At 61.6% G+C, this 18986-nt stretch overlaps 1 protein-coding gene and 1 long non-coding RNA gene across 3 annotated transcripts; one reads left to right on the top strand and one right to left on the bottom strand.

Moving 5' to 3' along the window:
* The first annotated feature begins 2 nt into the window (after window positions 1-2).
* On the top strand, window positions 3-2273 carry LOC147647551 (uncharacterized). Its single transcript, XR_015281497.1, has 2 exons — window positions 3-473; window positions 549-2273. It is a non-coding gene; the product is annotated as an uncharacterized LOC147647551 (long non-coding RNA).
* A 288-nt stretch (window positions 2274-2561) lies between these two features.
* Window positions 2562-18678, bottom strand: LOC147647550 (voltage-gated potassium channel KCNC1-like). Of its 2 annotated transcripts, XM_086871634.1 has the most exons (5): window positions 18061-18678; window positions 11595-12543; window positions 7891-8100; window positions 6283-6319; window positions 5185-5297 (listed from the first exon to the last, which is right to left on the bottom strand). In XM_086871634.1, exons 1-4 carry the CDS (start codon window positions 18571-18573, stop codon window positions 6303-6305), a joined length of 1689 nt encoding a protein of 562 aa, XP_086727760.1. In that variant the 5' UTR covers window positions 18574-18678; the 3' UTR covers window positions 5185-5297; window positions 6283-6302. The 2 variants fall into 2 exon arrangements, with proteins under 2 accessions (XP_086727759.1, XP_086727760.1); XM_086871633.1 differs by lacking the exon at window positions 6283-6319 and having other exon boundaries at window positions 2562-5297.
* Between the last annotated feature and the right edge of the window lie 308 nt (window positions 18679-18986).

Raw genomic sequence — 18986 nt, 5'->3', positions numbered from 1 at the left:
GGGAGGGGACACGGGGACACCCCTGGGGACATCCTGGGGACAGCCCTGGGGACATCCCCAGACACCCCCAGGGACACCCCTGGGAACACCTGGGGACACCCCTGGGACACCCCTGGGACACCCCTGGGACACCTGGGGACACCTGGACACCCCCAGGGACACCTGGGGACACCCCTGGGACACCTGGGGACACCTGGGGACACCCCTGGGACACCCCTGGGACACCTGGACACCCCCAGGGACACCTGGGGACACCCCTGGGACATCCCCGGACACCCCTGGGGACACGCAGGGACAGCTCCCAGTGGCCCCGTGGTGACGGCAGCGAGGACAAGGACAGGGGGTGGCACCTGCTGTGACAACAGGGACGAGGACACGGAGGGGTCCCTGTGGCCCGTGTGGTGACACCGGAGAGGAGGAGGAAGAGGATGTCACCGGGGCCAGGACAGCGAGGACAAGGACTGGTGGCACCGGTGACACTGAAGAGGACAGGGACTGGTGACACTGAAGAGGACAAGGACAGGTGACACTGGAGAGGACAAGGACAGGTGGCACCGATGGTGACACTGAAGAGGACAAGGACTGGTGGCACCGGTGACACTGAAGAGGACAAGGACCGGTGGCACCGGTGGTGACAAGGCCAGGCCCGTGTGGCAGCAGGTGACATCGAGGACAGCGCTGACGCGGTCCCTGTGACACCGGCGAGGCCGAGGGCGGCTCTGGTGGCACCTGAGGTGACACCGGCGGTGACCGGGATGAGGACGGTGACACCTGGACGCGTTTTGTCCCCAGAGTGGCACCACCAGGATGATCTGTGTCACCCTGTCCCCAAGGGTGACAGCACGGCCACCAACGCAGCCCCAGGGGACAGCTCCGGGTGGCCATGTGACCCTGTGACCCCATGGGTGACCCTGTGACCCCGTGGGTGACACTGTGACCCCGTGGGTGACACTGTGGTGACCCTGTGACCCCACAGGTGACCCCGTGACCCTGCAGGTGACACTGTGACCCCGTGGGTGACACTGTGACCCTGCAGGTGACCCCGTGACCCCACAGGTGACACTGTGACCCCACAGGTGACACTGTGACCCTGTGGTGACCCTGTGACCCCACAGGTGACCCTGTGACCCTGCAGGTGACACTGTGACCCCGTGGGTGACCCTGTGACCCCACAGGTGACCCTGTGACCCCATGGGTGACCCCCACATCGCTGTGGGTGACGCCACAACCCCATGGGTGACCCCACGTCCCCATGGGTGGCACTGTGACCCCAAGAGTGGCACTGTGACCTTGTGGGTGACCCTGTGACCCCAGGGGTGACCCCGTGAGTGACCCCCACCGCCACGGAGGCCACGCCTGGTCCCCAAGGGTGGCACTGTGACCTCGCAGGTGACCCTGCAGGTGACCTCGCAGGTGACCCCGTGACCTCGCAGGTGACCCCATGACCTCACGGGTGACCCTGTGACCTCACAGGTGACTTCACAGGTGACCCCATGGATGGTACTGTGACCTCACGGGTGACCCTGTGACCCCATGGGTGACCCCGTGACCTCACAGCTGACCCCATGGATGGCACTGTGACCCCGCAGGTGACCCCACAGGTGACCCCATGGGTGGCACTGTGACCTCACAGGTGACCCCACCGCCACGGAGGCCACGCCCGGTCCCCGAGGGTGACACTGTGACCCCCCCCAGCCCCCCGAGGACACCGCGCCGGCTCTTGGGGACACTCCTGTCCCCTCCCCCCTCCCCCCCGTGGGGGATGGGCTGGCACCATCCGCTGTCCCCGCGTCCCCTCCCCCGCCCCGCGCTGCTGATGAGGTTTTTAATTAATTAATTAATCAGTTCATTATCCGGGGGGGGAGGGGAAGACGAAACTGTGAGTGACGGTGACACCGCGGCACCGTGACATCGCCACACCGCGACTGTGACCCCTGTCCCCACCCCTTGTCCCTGTGTCCCTGTCCCCACCCCGTGTCCCCGTGTCCCCTCGTCCCTGTGTCCCTGTCACCTCCCATCTGTCCCCTCCCTGTGTCCATGTCCCCGTGTCCCTGTCACCTCCCCTGTCCCCCCCATTGCCACCCTGTCCCCTCCCCATGTCCCTGTCACCCCCCACCTTGTCCCTGTCATCCCTGCGTGTCCCCTCCCTGTGTCCCTGTCCCCCCCGTGTCCCCCCCCACTGTCACCCTGTGACTCCCCCATTGTCACTTTGTCCCCTCCCCGTGTCCCCGTGTCCCCCCCTTGGTTAATAAAAGCTTTTCTATTCCTGCTCAGCCGCGGCCTCGGCCCTGGGGACCCCCGGGGTGGGGGAGGGGACACTGCGGTGACACCCGGGGACCCCTCCCCTCCCCTCCCCTCCCCCAAACCCCTCCCCCACTTTAAAGCCATTTTCACCTTTTTTTTTGTTTTTTTGTTTTTTTTTTTGTCGCTTTTTATTTCGCGGCCAAATTCAATTCCCCGCGTGAAAAAATAGCTCTGAGCCCCTCCCCCACCCACCCCTCCCCCCCACCCCCCGCGGGGCCCCCGCCCCTCCCCCCCCACCCCACGGGGGCCCCCCCCGTTTGGCACAGCCCCTCCCCCCCCCTTCCTGAGTCAGAGACCCCCCCCAAAACGGGGGGCGCACCCCTCCCCCCCCCCAAAAAAAACAACCCCGGAGACAACGGGGGGGGGAGGGGAGGGGGGATTGCACCGATCCCAGGGGAGGGAGGGGGGTCATGAATATTCATGAGGTGTTAATAAATAGTAATTAAAGGGGGGAGCTCGTTACAGCGCAGCCCGGGGGGGGAGGGGCTGGAGACCCTCCCCCCCAAAAAGCACGAGGCGAGGGGGGGCCCCCCCAAACATGCAGCGAATTGGGGGGGGGGAGGGGGGAGAGAGAGCGGCCAGGGAGCAATTAGTCCTCATTAGCATCTCATTTGCATAGGAGTCATTGCATAAAGCTCCCGTCGCGCTGGGGAGGGGGGGATGGAGCGGGGGGGGGGAGGGGGAGGGCGGGTTTGGGTCAATTCAGGGGGTTTTGGGGTGGGTTTTTTTGCATATAACAATAAATACCGGCGGGTCGGACATGCAGACATGCTGGTCGGGGGTGGGACGCCCAGGGGGGCCCCACCCCCAAACTGCCGCCCCCAGGGACCCCCCCCCGGGGGGGGGGGGGGAGAACAGGTTTGGGGGGGTCCCGGCCCCCCCCAAAGGGGGCAAGGCCTGTTTTGAGGGCTCTGGCCTAGTCCTATTGCCATGGAAACGCAGCCTGGCATCGCAGTGAGGGCACAGGCCTGCTCCCATTACCATGGAAACGCAGCCTGGCCTCGCAGTACAGCTCGGGCCTGCTCCTGTTACCATGGAAACGCAGCCTGGCCTTGCAGTGGGGGCTCAGGCCTGCTCCCGTTACCATGGAAACACGGCCTGACCTCACAGTACAGCTCGGGCCTGCTCCTGTTACCATGGAAACACAGCCCAGCCTCACAGTGGGGGCTCAGGCATAGACCCGTTACCATGGAAACACAGCCTGACCTCACAGTGGGGGCTCAGGCATAGACCCGTTACCATGGAAACACAGCCTGATCCCACAGCGAGGGCTTGACCTACTCCTGTTACCATGGAAACACAGCCTGGCCTGGTTGTGAGGATTCTGGCTTGATCTTGTTGCCATGGAAACAGCCTAATCCTGCAATGAGGACTTGGCCTAGTCCTGTTACCATGGAAACGCAGCCTGGCTTTGCAGTGTGGACTCAGGCCTGCTGCCATTACCATGGAAATGCAGCCTGGCCTCACAGTACAGCTCAGGCCTAGTTCCACTGCCATGGAAACAGAGCCTGCCCTTGCAGTGAGAAGCCAGGCCTAATCCCATTACCATGGAAATGCAGACTGGCCTTGTAGTGAGGATTCTGGCTTGATCTGGTTGCCATGGAAACATAGCCTGGCCTCACAGTAGAACTCAGGCCTACTCCCGTTACCATGGAAATGCAGCCTGGCCTCGTAGTAGGGCTCAGGCCTAGTCCCGTTACCATGGAAACGCAGCCTGGCCTTGCAGCAGAGTTCAGGCCTAGTCCTGTTACCATGGAAACGCAGCCTGGCCTTGCAGCAGAGTTCAGGCCTAGTCCTGTTACCATGGAAACGCAGCCTGGCCTAATAGTAGGGCTCAGGTCTAGTCCTGTTACCATGGAAACGCAGCCTGGCCTCGCAGTGAGAACTCAGGCCTGCTCCCGTTACCATGGAAATGCAGCCTGGCCTCGCAGTGAGAACTCGGGCCTAGTCCCGTTACCATGGAAACGCAGCCTGGCCTCGCAGTACGGCTCAGGCCTGCTCCCATTACCATGGAAACAGAGCCTGCCCTTGCAGTGAGGAGCCAGGGCCAGTCCTGTTACCATGGAAACGCAGCCTGGCCTCGCAGTGAGAACTCAGGCCTGCTCCCGTTACCATGGAAACACAGCCTGGCCTTGCAGTAGAGCTCAGGCCTAGTCCCGTTACCATGGAAACACAGCCTGGCCTCAGAGTGGGGCCGGTTTCCCCCCCTGTCCCCCTCTTTTGGGGTGACGGTGCCACCACAGGGGGACAGAGGGGACACCCGGCTGGGGCCCTACCTCCGCCGTCGTCCTCCGCCATCGGCGCGTCCGGCGGCTCCAGTTATTGCTTGGAGGGGTGTGGGGAGCCCGGGAGGGGGGACACGAAGGGTGGGGAGGGACAGACATGGGGGACACAGAGGGGACACACGAGGTGAGGTGACACCAATTTAGGGAGGGCTCCCCAAGTCCTGAGTGATCATGGAGGAGGAGGGGGACACACACACGGGGGTGGGGAACAACAGGGACACCCAAACCCCCCCAAAACCGGGGTGGGCTCGGGGGAGGGGACCCCAAATTTGGGGTGGGGATAAGGGAGGGGAGGGGGGGACGACACCCAGTCCAGAAAGTGCAGTGCAGCCTTTGGGGTGACATCGGGGCGGGGGGGTCCCCTTGTCACCCCCTTTCACAGTCTCTTAGGGGGGCACCCCTCCATTTGGGGGGGGTCTCCAGTCCCTCACAGCGAGGTGGGGGAGGGGGTGTCCCCAAAATCACCCCCCCCCACCGGGGCGCCCCCTCCCCCCATTGCCACTGATGAGTTTTTTTTCCCCCAGGGTGGGGGTGGGGCAGGAAAAGGGGGGTGCGGGGGTGGGGGAGGGGCCGCCCCTCCCCCCCCTCAGAGGATGGAGGGGATGGGGGAGCGGGGGCGCCGGGGGGGGCTGGGGGAGCTGAAGGGGGGCGCGGCGGGGGCCACCCGCACCCCCGTGATGCTGTTGAGGCTCCGCGACTTCTCGTAGCCTTGGGGGGGAGACAAAAATGGGGGGGAGAGGGGGGTCAGCACCCCAAAAAAAAACCCCCAGACCCCAAAAAAACCCTCCAGACCCCCCCGTTTCACATCCCACACCACCCCCGACCCCCCAAATTTGGGATTTTTCCCCCCCCTCCCCCTCCAGGAGAGCGCGACCCCGGGAATGTGGGACCCCACCCCAAAATTTGGGGACAACCCCCTCCCCTCCCCCACAAGGGGTTTAGGATCTCTCCCCACCCCCCCCCAAAAAATTGGGGACCCCACCCCCCGCCCCCCCCCCCAAGAGTCGGGACCCCTCCCCCCTCCGGGATCGGGGACCCCCAAAGATTTTGGGACAAATCCCCAAAAACTGAGGACCCCACGAAGAGATGGGGGAGGGGGGACCCCTCCAGTTTAGGACCCTCCCTCAAATGTGGGACCCCCCCCTCTCCCCTCCCCACCCAGGATTTGGGGTTGTCTCCCCAAAATTTGGGGCCACCCCCCCAAGAAATTTGGGAATCCCCCAGGGGGTCCTGAGGGGGCGTTTGGGATTCCCAGATCTTTCTTGGGGGGTCTCTGGGTGTTTTTTGGGAGTTTTTGGGTGGTCCGCGGGTAATTTTGGGGGGATCCCAGATGTTTTTTAGAGGATCCTAGATGTTTTTTGGGGATCCCAGATTTTTTTGGGGGTCCCAGGTGTGTTTTTGGGGGTCCCAGGTGTGTTTTTGGGGGTCCCAGATGTGTTTTTGGGGGTCCCAGGTGTGTTTTTGGGGGTCCCAGGTGTGTTTTTGGGGGTCCCGGGTGTTTTGGGGGTCCCAGGTGTGGCTTTTGGGGGGGGTCCCAGGTGCCCCCCATCCCCCGTTGAAGCAGCGCCGCGGTGCGGGGGCGGGGATTGCGCATGCGCAGCGGTGCGGAGTGGGCGGGACCAGACGCGCGGAAAGGGGGCGGGGCTAAGGGCGGGGGGCGTGGCCAGGATGAGGGCGCCCCCTCGCGGCTGACCTGCGGCGCCGTCGGGGGTCTCAGGCGGTGACGAGCGCTGGGGACAAAAGGGGAGAGGGGAGGGGTCACCCCGGGGCAGGGACCCCCTGATGGGGACAGGGACCCCGTGTGGGGCTGGGGACCCCCTGATGGGGCTGGGGACCCCCTGATCGGGACAGGGACCCCCTGATGGGCCTGGGGACCCCCTGATGGGGACAGGGACCCCCTGATGGGCCTGGGGACCCCCTGATGGGGCTGGGGACCCTCTGTGGGGCTGGGGACCCTCTGTGGGGCTGGGGACCCCCTGATGGGGACAGAGACCCTCTGTGGGGCTGGGGACCCTCTGTGGGGACAGAGACCCTCTGTGGGGCTGGGGACTCTCTGTGGGGACATAGACCCCCCCTTGATGGGAACGGGGACACCCCCTGATGGGGACAGGGACCCCTTAATGGGGACAGAGACCCCCCTGTGGGGACGGGGACCCTCTATGGGGACAGAGACCCCCCCTTGATGGGGACAGGGACCCCCTGTGGGGCTGGGGATCCCCTGATGGGGCTGGGGACCCTCTATGGGGACAGGGACCCCCCCCCCTCTATGGGGACAGGGACCCCCTGATGGGGACAGTGACCCCCCTGACACGGGGACAGGGACCCTCTATGGGGACAGGGACCCCCTGATGGGGACAGGGACCCCCCCTCTATGGGGACAGGGACCCCCTGATGGGGACAGTGACCCCCCTGACACGGGGACAGGGACCCTCTATGGGGACAGAGACCCCCCTGACACGGGGACAGGGACCCTCTATGGGGACAGGGACCCTCTATGGGGACAGAGACCCCCCTGACACGGGGACAGGGACCCCCGGGCCCCCCCAGCCAGCCCCACCCCTTGCACGCGCGTGTGCAAGGGGCTCCCAGAGCCCCCCAGCGCCGGGGGGTCTGTGCAAGCTCTGCCCCCCCCCCAGTTCTCTCCCAGTCTGCCCAGTTTGGGGACGGGGGCGGGGCTGGGGGGACATGCAGGAAGGGGGAGGGAGGATTTGGGGACCCCCAGGGGGGATGGAGGGGGTTTTGGGGACCCCCCCACCCCCAGAGGGGGAATAGGGGGGGTTTGGGGGACCCCCAGGGGTATCATGGGGGTGACGTGGGGGGGAGACATGGAGGGGAATTTGGGGACTCCCGGGATTTTGGGGTGCCCGGGGGGGGCTTTAGGAGCCCCAGGGGTTTTTTTTGGGGGGGTTCCCGGTACCCCCAGAGTTTTTTGGGGGGGGGTTCCCGGTACCCCCAGGGTTTTTTGGGGGGGTTCCCGGTACCCCCAAAATTTCAGGGTTTTTTTGAGGGGGGTTTCCCGGTATCCCCAGGATCTCGGGGTTTTTTTGGGGTGGGTTCCCGGTACCCCCAGAGTTTTTTTGGGGGGGGGGGTTTCCCGGTACCCCCGGGGTTTTTTTGGGGGGGGGGGTTCCCGGTACCCCCAGGGTTTTTTTGGGGGGGGGGGTTCCCGGTACCCCCAGGATTTTGGGGTTTTTTTGGGGGGGGTTCCCGGTACCCCCAGGGTTTTTTGGGGGGGGGGGGGGGGGGTTCCCGGTACCCCCAGGACCCCGGGGTTTTTTTTGGGGGGGCTCTCAGCACCCACCTTTGCGCAGGGGCCCCTCGGGGGGGGGCGCGTAGTCGGGGCCCAGCAGGAAGCAGGCCCTGTCGCGGCCGCAGCGCTCGCGGCCCCCCCCGGCCCCGGCGGAGTTTGGGGGGCCCCCCCCGCGCTCCTCGGGGGACAGGGGCTGGTCGATGGGGGGACAGTCCTCCTGCGCCAGCGCCGCCCGCCCCGCCTCCCCGTTGGGGCGCGATTCTGCACCGGGGGGGGGGCACCCAAATTGGGCTGGGAACGCCCCCAGATTGGGGTACAGCCCCCCCCACAACGCGACAGTGCACGGGGGAGACCCCCGGATATGGGGGGAGCACCCCAGATATGGATGGAGTCCCCCCAGAAAGGGATGGACCCCCCCAGGAAAGGATGGACCCCCCTCAAACATCCCAAACTCTCCCTAAAATAACCCAAAGTCCCCCCAAAATGCCACAAATTCACCCCAAAATGCCACAAATTCCCCCCAAAATGCTTCCAATTCCCCCAAAATGCTACAAATTCACCCCAAAATGCTCCAAATTCCCCCAAAATGCTACAAATTCACCCCAAAATGCTTCAAATTCCCCCAAAATGCTCAAAATTCACCCCAAAATGCTCCAAGCTCCCCTCAAAATGCTCCAAGTTGCTCTAAACTCCCCCCAAAATGCCCCAAATTCACCCCAAAATGCCTCAAATTCCCCCAAAATGCTACAAATTCACCCCAAAATGCTCCAAATTCCCCCAAAATGCTACAAATTCACCCCAAAATGCTTCAAATTCCCCCAAAATGCTACAAATTCACCCCAAAATGCTTCAAATTCCCCCAAAATGCTCAAAATTCACCCCAAAATGCCACAAATTCACCCCAAAATGCTCCAAACTCCCTCCAAAATGCTCAAAATTCACCCCAAAATGCTCAAAATTCACCCCAAAATGCTCCAAGCTCCCCTCAAAATGCTCCAAGTTGCTCTAAACTCCCCCCAAAATGCCCCAAATTCACCCCAAAATGCCCCAAATTCCCCCCAAAATGCTCAAAATTCCCTCCAAAATGCTCAAAATTCACCCCAAAATACCACAAATTCACCCCAAAATGCTCCGAACTCCCCCCAAAATGCTCCAAACTCCCTCCAAAATGCTCCAAATTCCCCCCAAAATGCTCCAAATTTCCTCCAAAATGCTCCAAATTCACCCCAAAATGCTCCAAACCCCCCAAATGCACCCAAGTCCTTTCAAAATATCCAAAACTGATCCCAAAAGACCCCAAACTGACCCCTAAATGCATCAAACTCCTCTCAAAATACCCCAAACTCCCCCCAAAATATCCCAAACTGACCCCAAATACCCCAAACTCCTCCCAAAATGTCCCTAAAGTACCTCAAACTCCCCCAAAATGCACCAAACTCCTCTCAAAATATCCCAAACTGACCCCAAAATATCCCAAACTGACCCCAAAATATCCCAAACGGACCCAAAATATCCCAAACTGACCCAAAATGCACCAAACTCTCCCCAAAATATTCCAAACTCCCCCCAAAATAGACCAACCCTTCCAAAATACACCAAGCTCCCCCCCAAATAGTCCAAACTCTTCCCAAATCCCCCAAAATATCCCCCAAAACACACCAAGCTCTCATGAAATATCCCTAAATAAATGTTCTCCCACATCTTCCCCCCCAAAATTCCCCCAAGACTCCCAAATTCCACAAAACTCCCCCAAAATCCACCAAACCCCCTTCAAACTCCTCCAAAAATCCACTAAACCTCCCCAGACCCCTTCAGGCTATGCCAGAACCCCAAAAAGTTCCCAAAAATCCCTCTCAGGAACCTCCAAAATCCACTGATACCCCACAAAATCCACCAAAGCGCCCCCAAAACCCACTGAGCTCTGCCAAAACCCCTTCAAACCCACCAGAACTCCCCCAAATCCCCTCCAAACTCCACCAAGATCCCCTAAAATCCACTAAACTCCTCCCAAACTCCCCCCAAACCCTTCTAAGCACCCCTAAACCTCACTGAAACCACCCCAAACCCATCCAAACCACCCCTAAACCCCACTGAAACCACCCCAAACCCCTCCAAACCACGCCTAAACCTCACTGAAACCACCCCAAACCACCCCTAAACCTCACTGAAACCACCCCAAACCCATCCAAAACTCAGCCTGAACCTCACTGAAACCACCCCAAACCCATCCAAACTCAACCAAAACCCGTTAAATCCACTGAACCTACCCCAAACCACCCCTAAACCTCACTGAAACCACCCCAAACCCATCCAAAACTCAGCCTAAACACCCTAAACCTCACTGAAACCATCCCAAACCCCTACAAACCACCCCTAAACCTCACTGAAACCACCCCAAACCACCCCTAAACCTCACTGAAACCACCCCAAACCACCCCTAAACCTCACTGAAACCACCCCAAACCCATCCAAACTCAACCAAAACCCGTTAAATCCACTGAACCCACCCCAAACCCCTCCAAACCACCCCTAAACCTCACTGAACCCACCCCAAACCCATCCAAAATTCCACCAAACCCCTCCAAACCCTACCAAGACCCCCCAAACCCCACTGAACCCACCCCAAACCCCTCCAAACCACCCCTAAACTCCACTGAACCCAACCCAAATCCATCCAAAATTCCATCAAACCCTCCCCAAACCCTACCAACCACCCCTAAACCCACCCCAAAGCCCTCCAAACTCAATCAAGACCCCCCAAACCCCACTGAGCCCATCCCAAATCCCTCCAAACTCAACCAAGACCTCCTAAACCCACCCCAAAGCCCTCCAAACTCAATCAAGACGCCCCAAACCCCACTGAGCACATCCCAAACCACTCCAAAACTCAGCCTAAACCCCCTAAACTCCACTAAACCCATCCCAAACCCCTCCAAACCCTACCAAGACCCCTAAACCTCACTGCAACCAACCCAAACCCATCCAAAATTCCACCAAACCCCCTCCAAACTCAACCAAGACCCCCCAAACCCCACTGCACCCACCCCAAACTCAACCAAGACCCCCCAAACCCCACCGAACCCACCCCAAACCCCTCCAAACCACCCCTAAACCCCACTAAACCCACCCCAAACCCTACCAAGACCCCCCCAAACCTCACTAAACCCACCCCAAACCCATCCAAGACCCCCCCAGACCCCACTGAACCCACCTCAAACCCCTCCGAACCCAAGACCCCTAAACCTCACTGCACCCACCCCAATCCCCTCCAAACTCAACCAAAACCCCCCAAACCCCACTGAACTCACCCCAAACCCCTCCAAACCACCCCTAAACCCCACTAAACCCACCCCAAACCCTACCAAGACCCCCCCAAACCTCACTGAACCCACCCCAAACCCATCCAAGACCCCCCAGACCCCACTGCACCCACCCCTAACTCAACCAAAACCCCCCAAACCTCACTGCACCCACCCCAAACCCCTCCAAACCACCCCTAAACCTCACTGAACCCACCCCAAACCCCTCCAAACTCAACCAAAACCCCCCAAACCCCACTGAACCCACCCCAAACCCTACCAAGACCCCCCAAACTCTACTGAACCCACCCCAAACCCTACCAAGACCCCCCAAACCTCACGAAACCCACCCCAAACCCATCCAAGACCCCCCAGACCCCACTGAACCCACCCCAAACCCATCCAAGACCCCCCCAGACCCCACCGCACCCACCCAGCGGGGGTTGCCCCACTCACCGGCCCGGTTGATCTCCACCACCTCCTCCTGGGCCAGGGGACAGGCCGGGGGTCTCCGCGCGGCGCGGGGGCTGCCGGGGGCGTTGGGGCCGGAGCCCGGCGATCCGTAGCCGGGCGAGCCGGGCTGGGGAGGCCTGGGGATGTGTTTGTTCTTCTTCTTGGGCAGCTTCTGCTTGGCCATGGCCAGCGAGTAGTACATGCCGAAGTTGTTGACGATGACGGGCACGGGCATGGCGATGGTCAGCACGCCGGCCAGGGCGCACAGCGCGCCCACCAACATCCCCGACCACGTCATGGGGTACATGTCACCGTAACCCAGCGTGGTCATGGTCACCACCGCCCACCAGAAGCCGATGGGGATGTTCTTGAAGTAGGTGTGGCGGCTGCCGGTGACGTCGTCGGGGTCGGCGCCGATGCGCTCGGCGTAGTAGATCATGGTGGCGAAGATGAGCACGCCCAGGGCCAGGAAGATGACGAGCAGCAGGAACTCGTTGGTGCTGGCGCGCAGCGTGTGGCCCAGCACGCGCAGCCCCACGAAGTGCCGCGTCAGCTTGAAGATGCGCAGGATGCGGACGAAGCGCACCACGCGCAGGAAGCCCAGCACGTCCTTGGCCGCCTTGGAGGACAAGCCCCGCAGCCCAACCTCCAGGTAGAAGGGCAGGATGGCCACGAAGTCGATGATGTTGAGGCTGCTCTTGATGAAGTCGCGCTTGTCCGGGCAGAAGCTGACGCGCATGAGGAACTCGAAGGTGAACCACACCACGCACAGCCCCTCCACGTAGGTGAGGAAGGGCTCGGTCTCCACCTCCACGGCCACCTGCGTGCCCGTCTCGTTGCCCGTGGTCACCGTCTCCGTCTTGTTGATGACGCGGTTGAAGGCCTCGTGTGTCTCCAGGCAGAAGGTGGTGATGGAGATGAGGATGAAGAAGAGCGAGGCGAAGGCCACGTACTGCGGTGGGGAGGGGGGAGATGGTGAGACCCCCCCCCAAAAAAAAAAACCTCATCCATATGGAGTGACCCCCCGCCACGGGGGAGCGCTGAGGGAATGGGGTGAGACCCCCCCCCAATTCATGGATAACGCCCCCCACCCAAAGAACTGGACCCCCAGAGGGATGGGGGGGTCTGGGGGTCTGAATTCTGACCCCCCCCCAAATCACTGACACCCCAATAAATTCATTGGGGAGGGGTCAGGGGGTCTGAATTCTGACCCCCCCCAATCACTGACACCCCAATAAATTCATTGGGGAGGGGTCAGGGGGTCTGAATTCTGACCCCCCCCAATCACTGACACCCCAATAAATTCATTGGGGAGGGGTCAGGGGGTCTGAATTCTGACCCCCCCCAATCACTGACACCCCATAAATTCATTGGGGGGGTCACAGGTCTGAATTCTGACCCCCCCCCAATCACTGACACCCCAATAAATTCATTGTGGGGTCACAGGTCTGAATTCTGACCCCCCCAATCACTGACACCCCATAAATTCATTGGGGGGGGTCACAGGTCTGAATTCTGACCCCCCCCCAATCACTGACACCCCAATAAATTCATTGGGGGGGTCACAGGTCTGAATTCTGACCCCCCCCCAATCACTGACACCCCAATAAATTCATTGTGGGGTCACAGGTCTGAATTCTGACCCCCCCAATCACTGACACCCCATAAATTCATTGGGGGGGGTCACAGGTCTGAATTCTGACCCCCCCAAATCACTGACACCCCATAAATTCATTGGGGGGGTCACAAGTCTGAATTCTGACCCCCCCAAATCACTGACACCCCATAAATTCATTGGGGGGGTCAGGGGTCTGAATTCTGATCCCCCCAAATCACTGACACCCCAATAAATTCATTGGGGGGGTCAGGGGTCTGAATTCTGACCCCCCCCAAATCACTGACACCCCATAAATTCATTGGGGGGGTCAGGGGTCTGAATTCTGACCCCCCCCAAATCACTGACACCCCAATAAATTCATTGGGGGGGTCAGGGGTCTGAATTCTGATCCCCCCAAATCACTGACACCCCAATAAATTCATTGGGGGGGTCAGGGGTCTGAATTCTGACCCCCCCAATCACTGACACCCCAATAAATTCATTGGGGGGGTCAGGGGTCTGAATTCTGATCCCCCCAAATCACTGACACCCCAATAAATTCATTGGGGGGGTCAGGGGTCTGAATTCTGACCCCCCCCAAATCACTGACACCCCATAAACTCATTGGGGGGGGTCTGGGGGTCTGAATTCTGACCCCCCCAAATCACTGACACCCCAATAAATTCACTGGGGGGTCACAGGTCTGAATTCTGACCCCCCCAATCACTGACACCCCATAAATTCATTGGGGGGGGGTCACAGGTCTGAATTCTGACCCCCCCAAATCACTGACACCCCATAAATTCATTGGGGGGGGTCTGGGGGTCTGAATTCTGACCCCCCCAAATCACTGACACCCCAATAAATTCATTGGGGGGGTCTGGGGGTCTGAATTCTGACCCCCCCCAAATCACTGACACCCCATAAATTCACTGTGGGGGTCACAGGTCTGAATTCTGACCCCCCCAATCACTGACACCCCATAAATTCATTGGGGGGGGTCACAGGTCTGAATTCTGACCCCCCCAAATCACTGACACCCCAATAAATTCATTGGGGGGCTCAGGGGTCTGAATTCTGACCCCCCCCCAACCACAAATGGGGGCTCAAGCTCCTGACCCCCCCCCCAAAAACCACTGACCCCCTGTAGAATAATGGGGGGGGGGGGGGGGGGCACACCCAGATGTCCTGACCCCCCCCCCCCCAAAAACGCTGAACCCCCAAATAATCACGGGGGGAGGGGGGGACGCACTGAGGTGTCCCCTGGTCCTTGACCCCCCCCCAAAAAATATCACTGACACCCCCAAATCGAGAGGGAGGGGGGCGCAGTTTGAGGGGGGGGACGGGGATGGAACCCAGGGGACAGCAGGGGGGGTTTGGGGACATCGTGGGGCGGGGGCGCAGGACAATATTTAGGCCATGGGGGGGGAGGGGGGGGATATTTGGGGACATTGTGGGGGACACGGGGGGAGGGGGGGGATATTTGGGGACATTGTGGGGGACACGGGGGACACGGGGGGGGGATCTAGGCCATCTGGGGGGGTTTGGGGGGACACAAGGGACAGCGGGGGGGGGGATCTAGGCCAGGCTGGGGGGGTTTGGGGACGCGATTTAGGCCAGGAGTGAGGGGGGGGGGGTGACACGGAGGGAGGGGGGCCCCGGGGGGGGGAGGGGATGTAGGACAGGCCGGGGGGGGGCGGGGGAGGGGGCACCGCAGTGCGGTCCCGCTCCCCCCTCCCCTCCCCCCCCCGGCCCCGCTGCGGCAGGATCGGGGCCAGCGGCTGCGGGGGGGGGAGGGGGACACCGGGGACATCGGGGGGGGGGGCGCTGGGGACACGGGGGGGAGGAGGGGACAGAGCGGGGGACACGGGGGGGAGGGGAGGGGGGGACAGAGCGGGGGACACGCACAGCGCACCGCCCCCCCCCCCATCCCCGTGTCCTCCCGGTACCCCCCGTGTCCCCCCCTCACCCCCCCGCCATGTCCCCTGTCCCCCCCCCCGCGGTGTCCCCGAGACCCCAAGAGTTCTGCTCACCCCCCCCCCCCCCCCCCCAAAATCAGCCCGGAGCCCCCCAAGACCCCTCAGAGGCTCCGATCACCTCAGGCCCCCCCTAAACCTCCTCAAGAGACCCCTCAAGTCCCTCACGGACCCCAAAGAGCATCTCAGAGACCCCCAAACCTCCTGGCAGACCCCCCAAAACCCCTCAGAGACCCCCTAAACCCCTCAGACACCCCCAAAACCCCTCTGAGACCCCCAAAACCCCTCAGAGACCCCCTAAACCCCTCAGAGACCCCTAAAACCCCTCAGAGACCCCGAAAACCCCCTCAGAGACATCCTAAACCCCTCAGAGACCCCCTAAACCCCTCAGAGACCCCCAAAACCCCCCTCAAAGATGCTCTAACCTCCCTCTGACCCCCTGAACCCCTGGCAGCCCCCCCTAAACCCCCTCAAGTAACACTCAACCCCCCCCCAGACCCCCAAGACCCCCTCACGGACCCTCTCAAGTCTCTCCCAAACCCCCCCAAACCCTCTCACAGACCCCCAAACCCCCTCAGAGATGCTCCAAAATCCTCACGGACCCCCCCAAACCCCTCAAGCCCCCCTTTCAGAGATGCCCTGAGCCCCCTCTAAGCTGCCCGAGACCCCTCAAATTCCCTTCAGAGCTCCCCTAACACCCCCCCAGACCCCCTCAAAGACCCCCTAAACCTCTTGAGAGGTGCCTTAACCCCCTCACAGACCCCCCTAAGCCCCCTCAAAAATGCACTGAACCCCCTCGGAGCCCCCCCAGGACCCTCTCAGAGCCTTCTTAAACCTGAGAGACGCCCACAAAACCCCTTTAACCCCCTCAGGGCCCCCCTAACCCTGTCAGAGACCCCCCCCCGCACCCTCAAAATCACTGTAACACCTCCTAAACTCCCTCAGGGATGTCCTTAACTCCCTCAGACATCCCAAACTCCCCTCTGGAATGTCCTAAACCTTCTCAGAACCCCCCTAAACCCCCTCAGAGGTGCCCTAAAACCCTCAGAGCCCCCCTAAACCCCCTCAGAGGTGCCCTAAAACCCTCAGAGCCCCCCTAAACCCCCTCAGAGGTGCCCTAAAACCCTCAGAGCCCCCCTAAACCCCCTCAGAGGTGCCCTAAAACCCTCAGAGCCCCCCTAAACCCCCCTCAGAGGTGCCCTAAAACCCTCAGAGCCCCCCTAAACCCCCTCAGAGGTGCCCTAAAACCCTCAGAGCCCCCCTAAACCCCCTCAGAGGTGCCCTAAAACCCTCAGAGCCCCCCTAAACCCCCTCAGAGGTGCCCTAAAACCCTCAGAGTCCCCCAAGATCCCCTCTGAGCCCACTTAAACTCAGTCCCATTCCCCCCAAAACCACCCCAGAGCTGCCCTAACCCTCTCACATCCGTCCTAAACCCCTCCAGGGCCCCCTTAACCGCCTCAAAAGCCTCCCTGAAACCCCCCAGAGTTTCCCAAACCCTCCTCAGACCCCTCAGATCCCCCCTAAACCCCCCCTGAAGTCTCTGAGTCCCCCAAGGGCCCCTGAGAGAGGCCCCAAACCCCTTCACAGCCCCCCTAAACCCCTCAGAGGTGCCCTAAATGCTGTCACAGTGCCCCGAGACCCCCTCAGAGCCCTCCTGACACCCCTGGATCCTCCTGAGAGACCCCCTAAAGCCCTCACATCCCCCCTGACCCTCCTCGGACACCCCTAAACCCTTCCAGAGGCTCCCTAAAACCTCTCGGACACCCTGAAACCCCCTCACATCCCCCCTTAACATCTCCCTTAACTCCTCTCTGAACGTCTGCAGCCTAAAAACTGCCCCTAAAAACTCCCGATCCCCCTCAGAGCCCTCTAAACCCCCTCAAAGCCCCACTCACCCCACTAAACTCCCTCAGAGCCCCCCAACACCTCTCAGACCTCCCCTACTGCCCTTCAGAGCCCTCGCAGACACCCTCAGGCACCCTCAAACCCTCTCGTATCTCCTCTAACAGACCCCAAAACCCCTCAGAGCTGCCCTAAACCCCTCTAGAGCCCCCCTAAACCCCTATAGAACCCCTCTAAACCCCCTCACAGCCCTCAGGACCCCTTCAGAGCTGCCCTAAACCTCTCTAGAGCCTCTCTAAACCCCCTCAGAAATGCCCTAAACCCCTCTAGAGCAGCCTTAAGCCCCCCAGGACTCCTTCAGAGATGCCCTAAACCCCTCTAGAGCCCCTCTAAAGCACCTCAGAAATGCCCCAAACCCCTCTAAAGCCCCCCTAAATCCTCTCATATCCCCTCAGAACCCCTTCAGAGCTGCCCCAAACCCCTCTAGACCCCCTGAGATCTGCCCTAAACCCCTCAGAACCCCCTCAGATCTGCCCTAAACCCCTCTAGAGCCCCTGAAATCTGCCCTAAACCCCTCAGAACCCCCTCATATTTGCCCTAAACCCCTCTAGACCCCCTGAGATCTGCCCTAAACCCCTCTAGACCACCGAGATCTGCCTTAAACCCCTCTAGACCCCCTCAGATCTGCCCTAAACCCCTCTAGACCCCCTGAAATCTGCCCTAAACCCCTCAGAACCCCCTCAGATCTGCCCTAAACCCCTCTAGACCCCCTGATAACAGCCCTAAACCCCTCTAGACCCCCTGAGATCTGCCCTAAACCCCTCTAGACCCCCTGAGATCTGCCCTAAACCCCTCAGAACCCCCTCATATCAGCCCTAAACCCCTCTAGACCCCCTGAGATCTGCCCTAAACCCCTCTAGACCCCCCTCAAGCCCCTCCTCACAGCCCTCAGGACCCCTTCAGAGCTACCCCAAACCCCTCTAAACCCCCTCAGAGCCCTCCAAAACCTCTCCAACTCCCTCCTAGCAGCCTCCCCCCGTCCCAAGCCCCTCACCCTGGCCATCCGCGATGAGTAGGGGTCCTCGAAGAGCGCCCAGAGCCGCGGCCTCCAGCGCCTCCACCAGCTGGCGGGCCGGCCCTCCTCCAGGCACAGCCGCTTGGGCTCGGCGGGCTCGGGCGGGCCGGGCCCCTCGGGGCTCTCGAAGCTGTCCAGGGCCTCCTCGGCGTCGCGGTGCTGCCGGTAGTTCATCCAGCAGCAGGCCTCCACGTCCGTCTCGTCGATGCCCCAGAAGGCCAGCTCCTCCTCGAACAGCGGCCCGCACACGTCGGCCGGGCAGTGCAGCTTGCCGGTGCGGTAGTAGTTGAGCACGTAGGCGAACACGGCCGGGTGCCGGTCGAAGAAGAACTCGCCGGCTCCGGCATCGTAGTCGAAGCGGGCGGCGGCGCCCGGCTCGGCCAGCCCGGCCAGGCGGGTGCCGGGCAGCGTCTGCAGGGTGCTGCGGTAGGTCTCATGGCGGACGCCGCCGACGTTGATCACCACTTTGTCGCGCTCGGCTTGCCAGCCCATGGCGACAGGCGCGACAGGAGGAGGGGGCGAGAGTCGCGATAGGAGGAGGGGGCGAGGGGAGGGAGCGGGGACGGCGGGTGCCGCATCCCGGCGCGGCGGGGCGGGCGCGGGGGGCGCAGGCGCGGCGGGGACGGGCCCGCACTGAGGGGAGGCCACGCCCGCTCTGAGGGGAGGCCACGCCCACTCTGAGGGGGAAAGCCCGCCTTTTTGAAACCACGCCTACTGTGAGGGGAAGCCACTCCCACTCTGAGGGGAAAAGCCCGCCTTTTTGAAACCACGCCTATCGTGAGGGGAAGCCACGCCCACTCCGATGGGTGACGGCCCCCCCTCCCCCTCCCCGTTGATCACCACTCGCGATAGTCGCGATAGTCGCGGGGGGGGGGGAGTGTTGGGACACGCCCACCGTGAGGGGA

Source organism: Cyanistes caeruleus, chromosome 36 (assembly GCF_971803275.1).
Source record: "Cyanistes caeruleus chromosome 36, bCyaCae1.hap1.1, whole genome shotgun sequence".
Lineage (NCBI taxonomy): Eukaryota > Metazoa > Chordata > Aves > Passeriformes > Paridae > Cyanistes > Cyanistes caeruleus.
The sequence above is the reverse complement of the archived record's forward strand: the minus strand, read 5'-3'. Positions and strand labels throughout refer to the sequence as shown.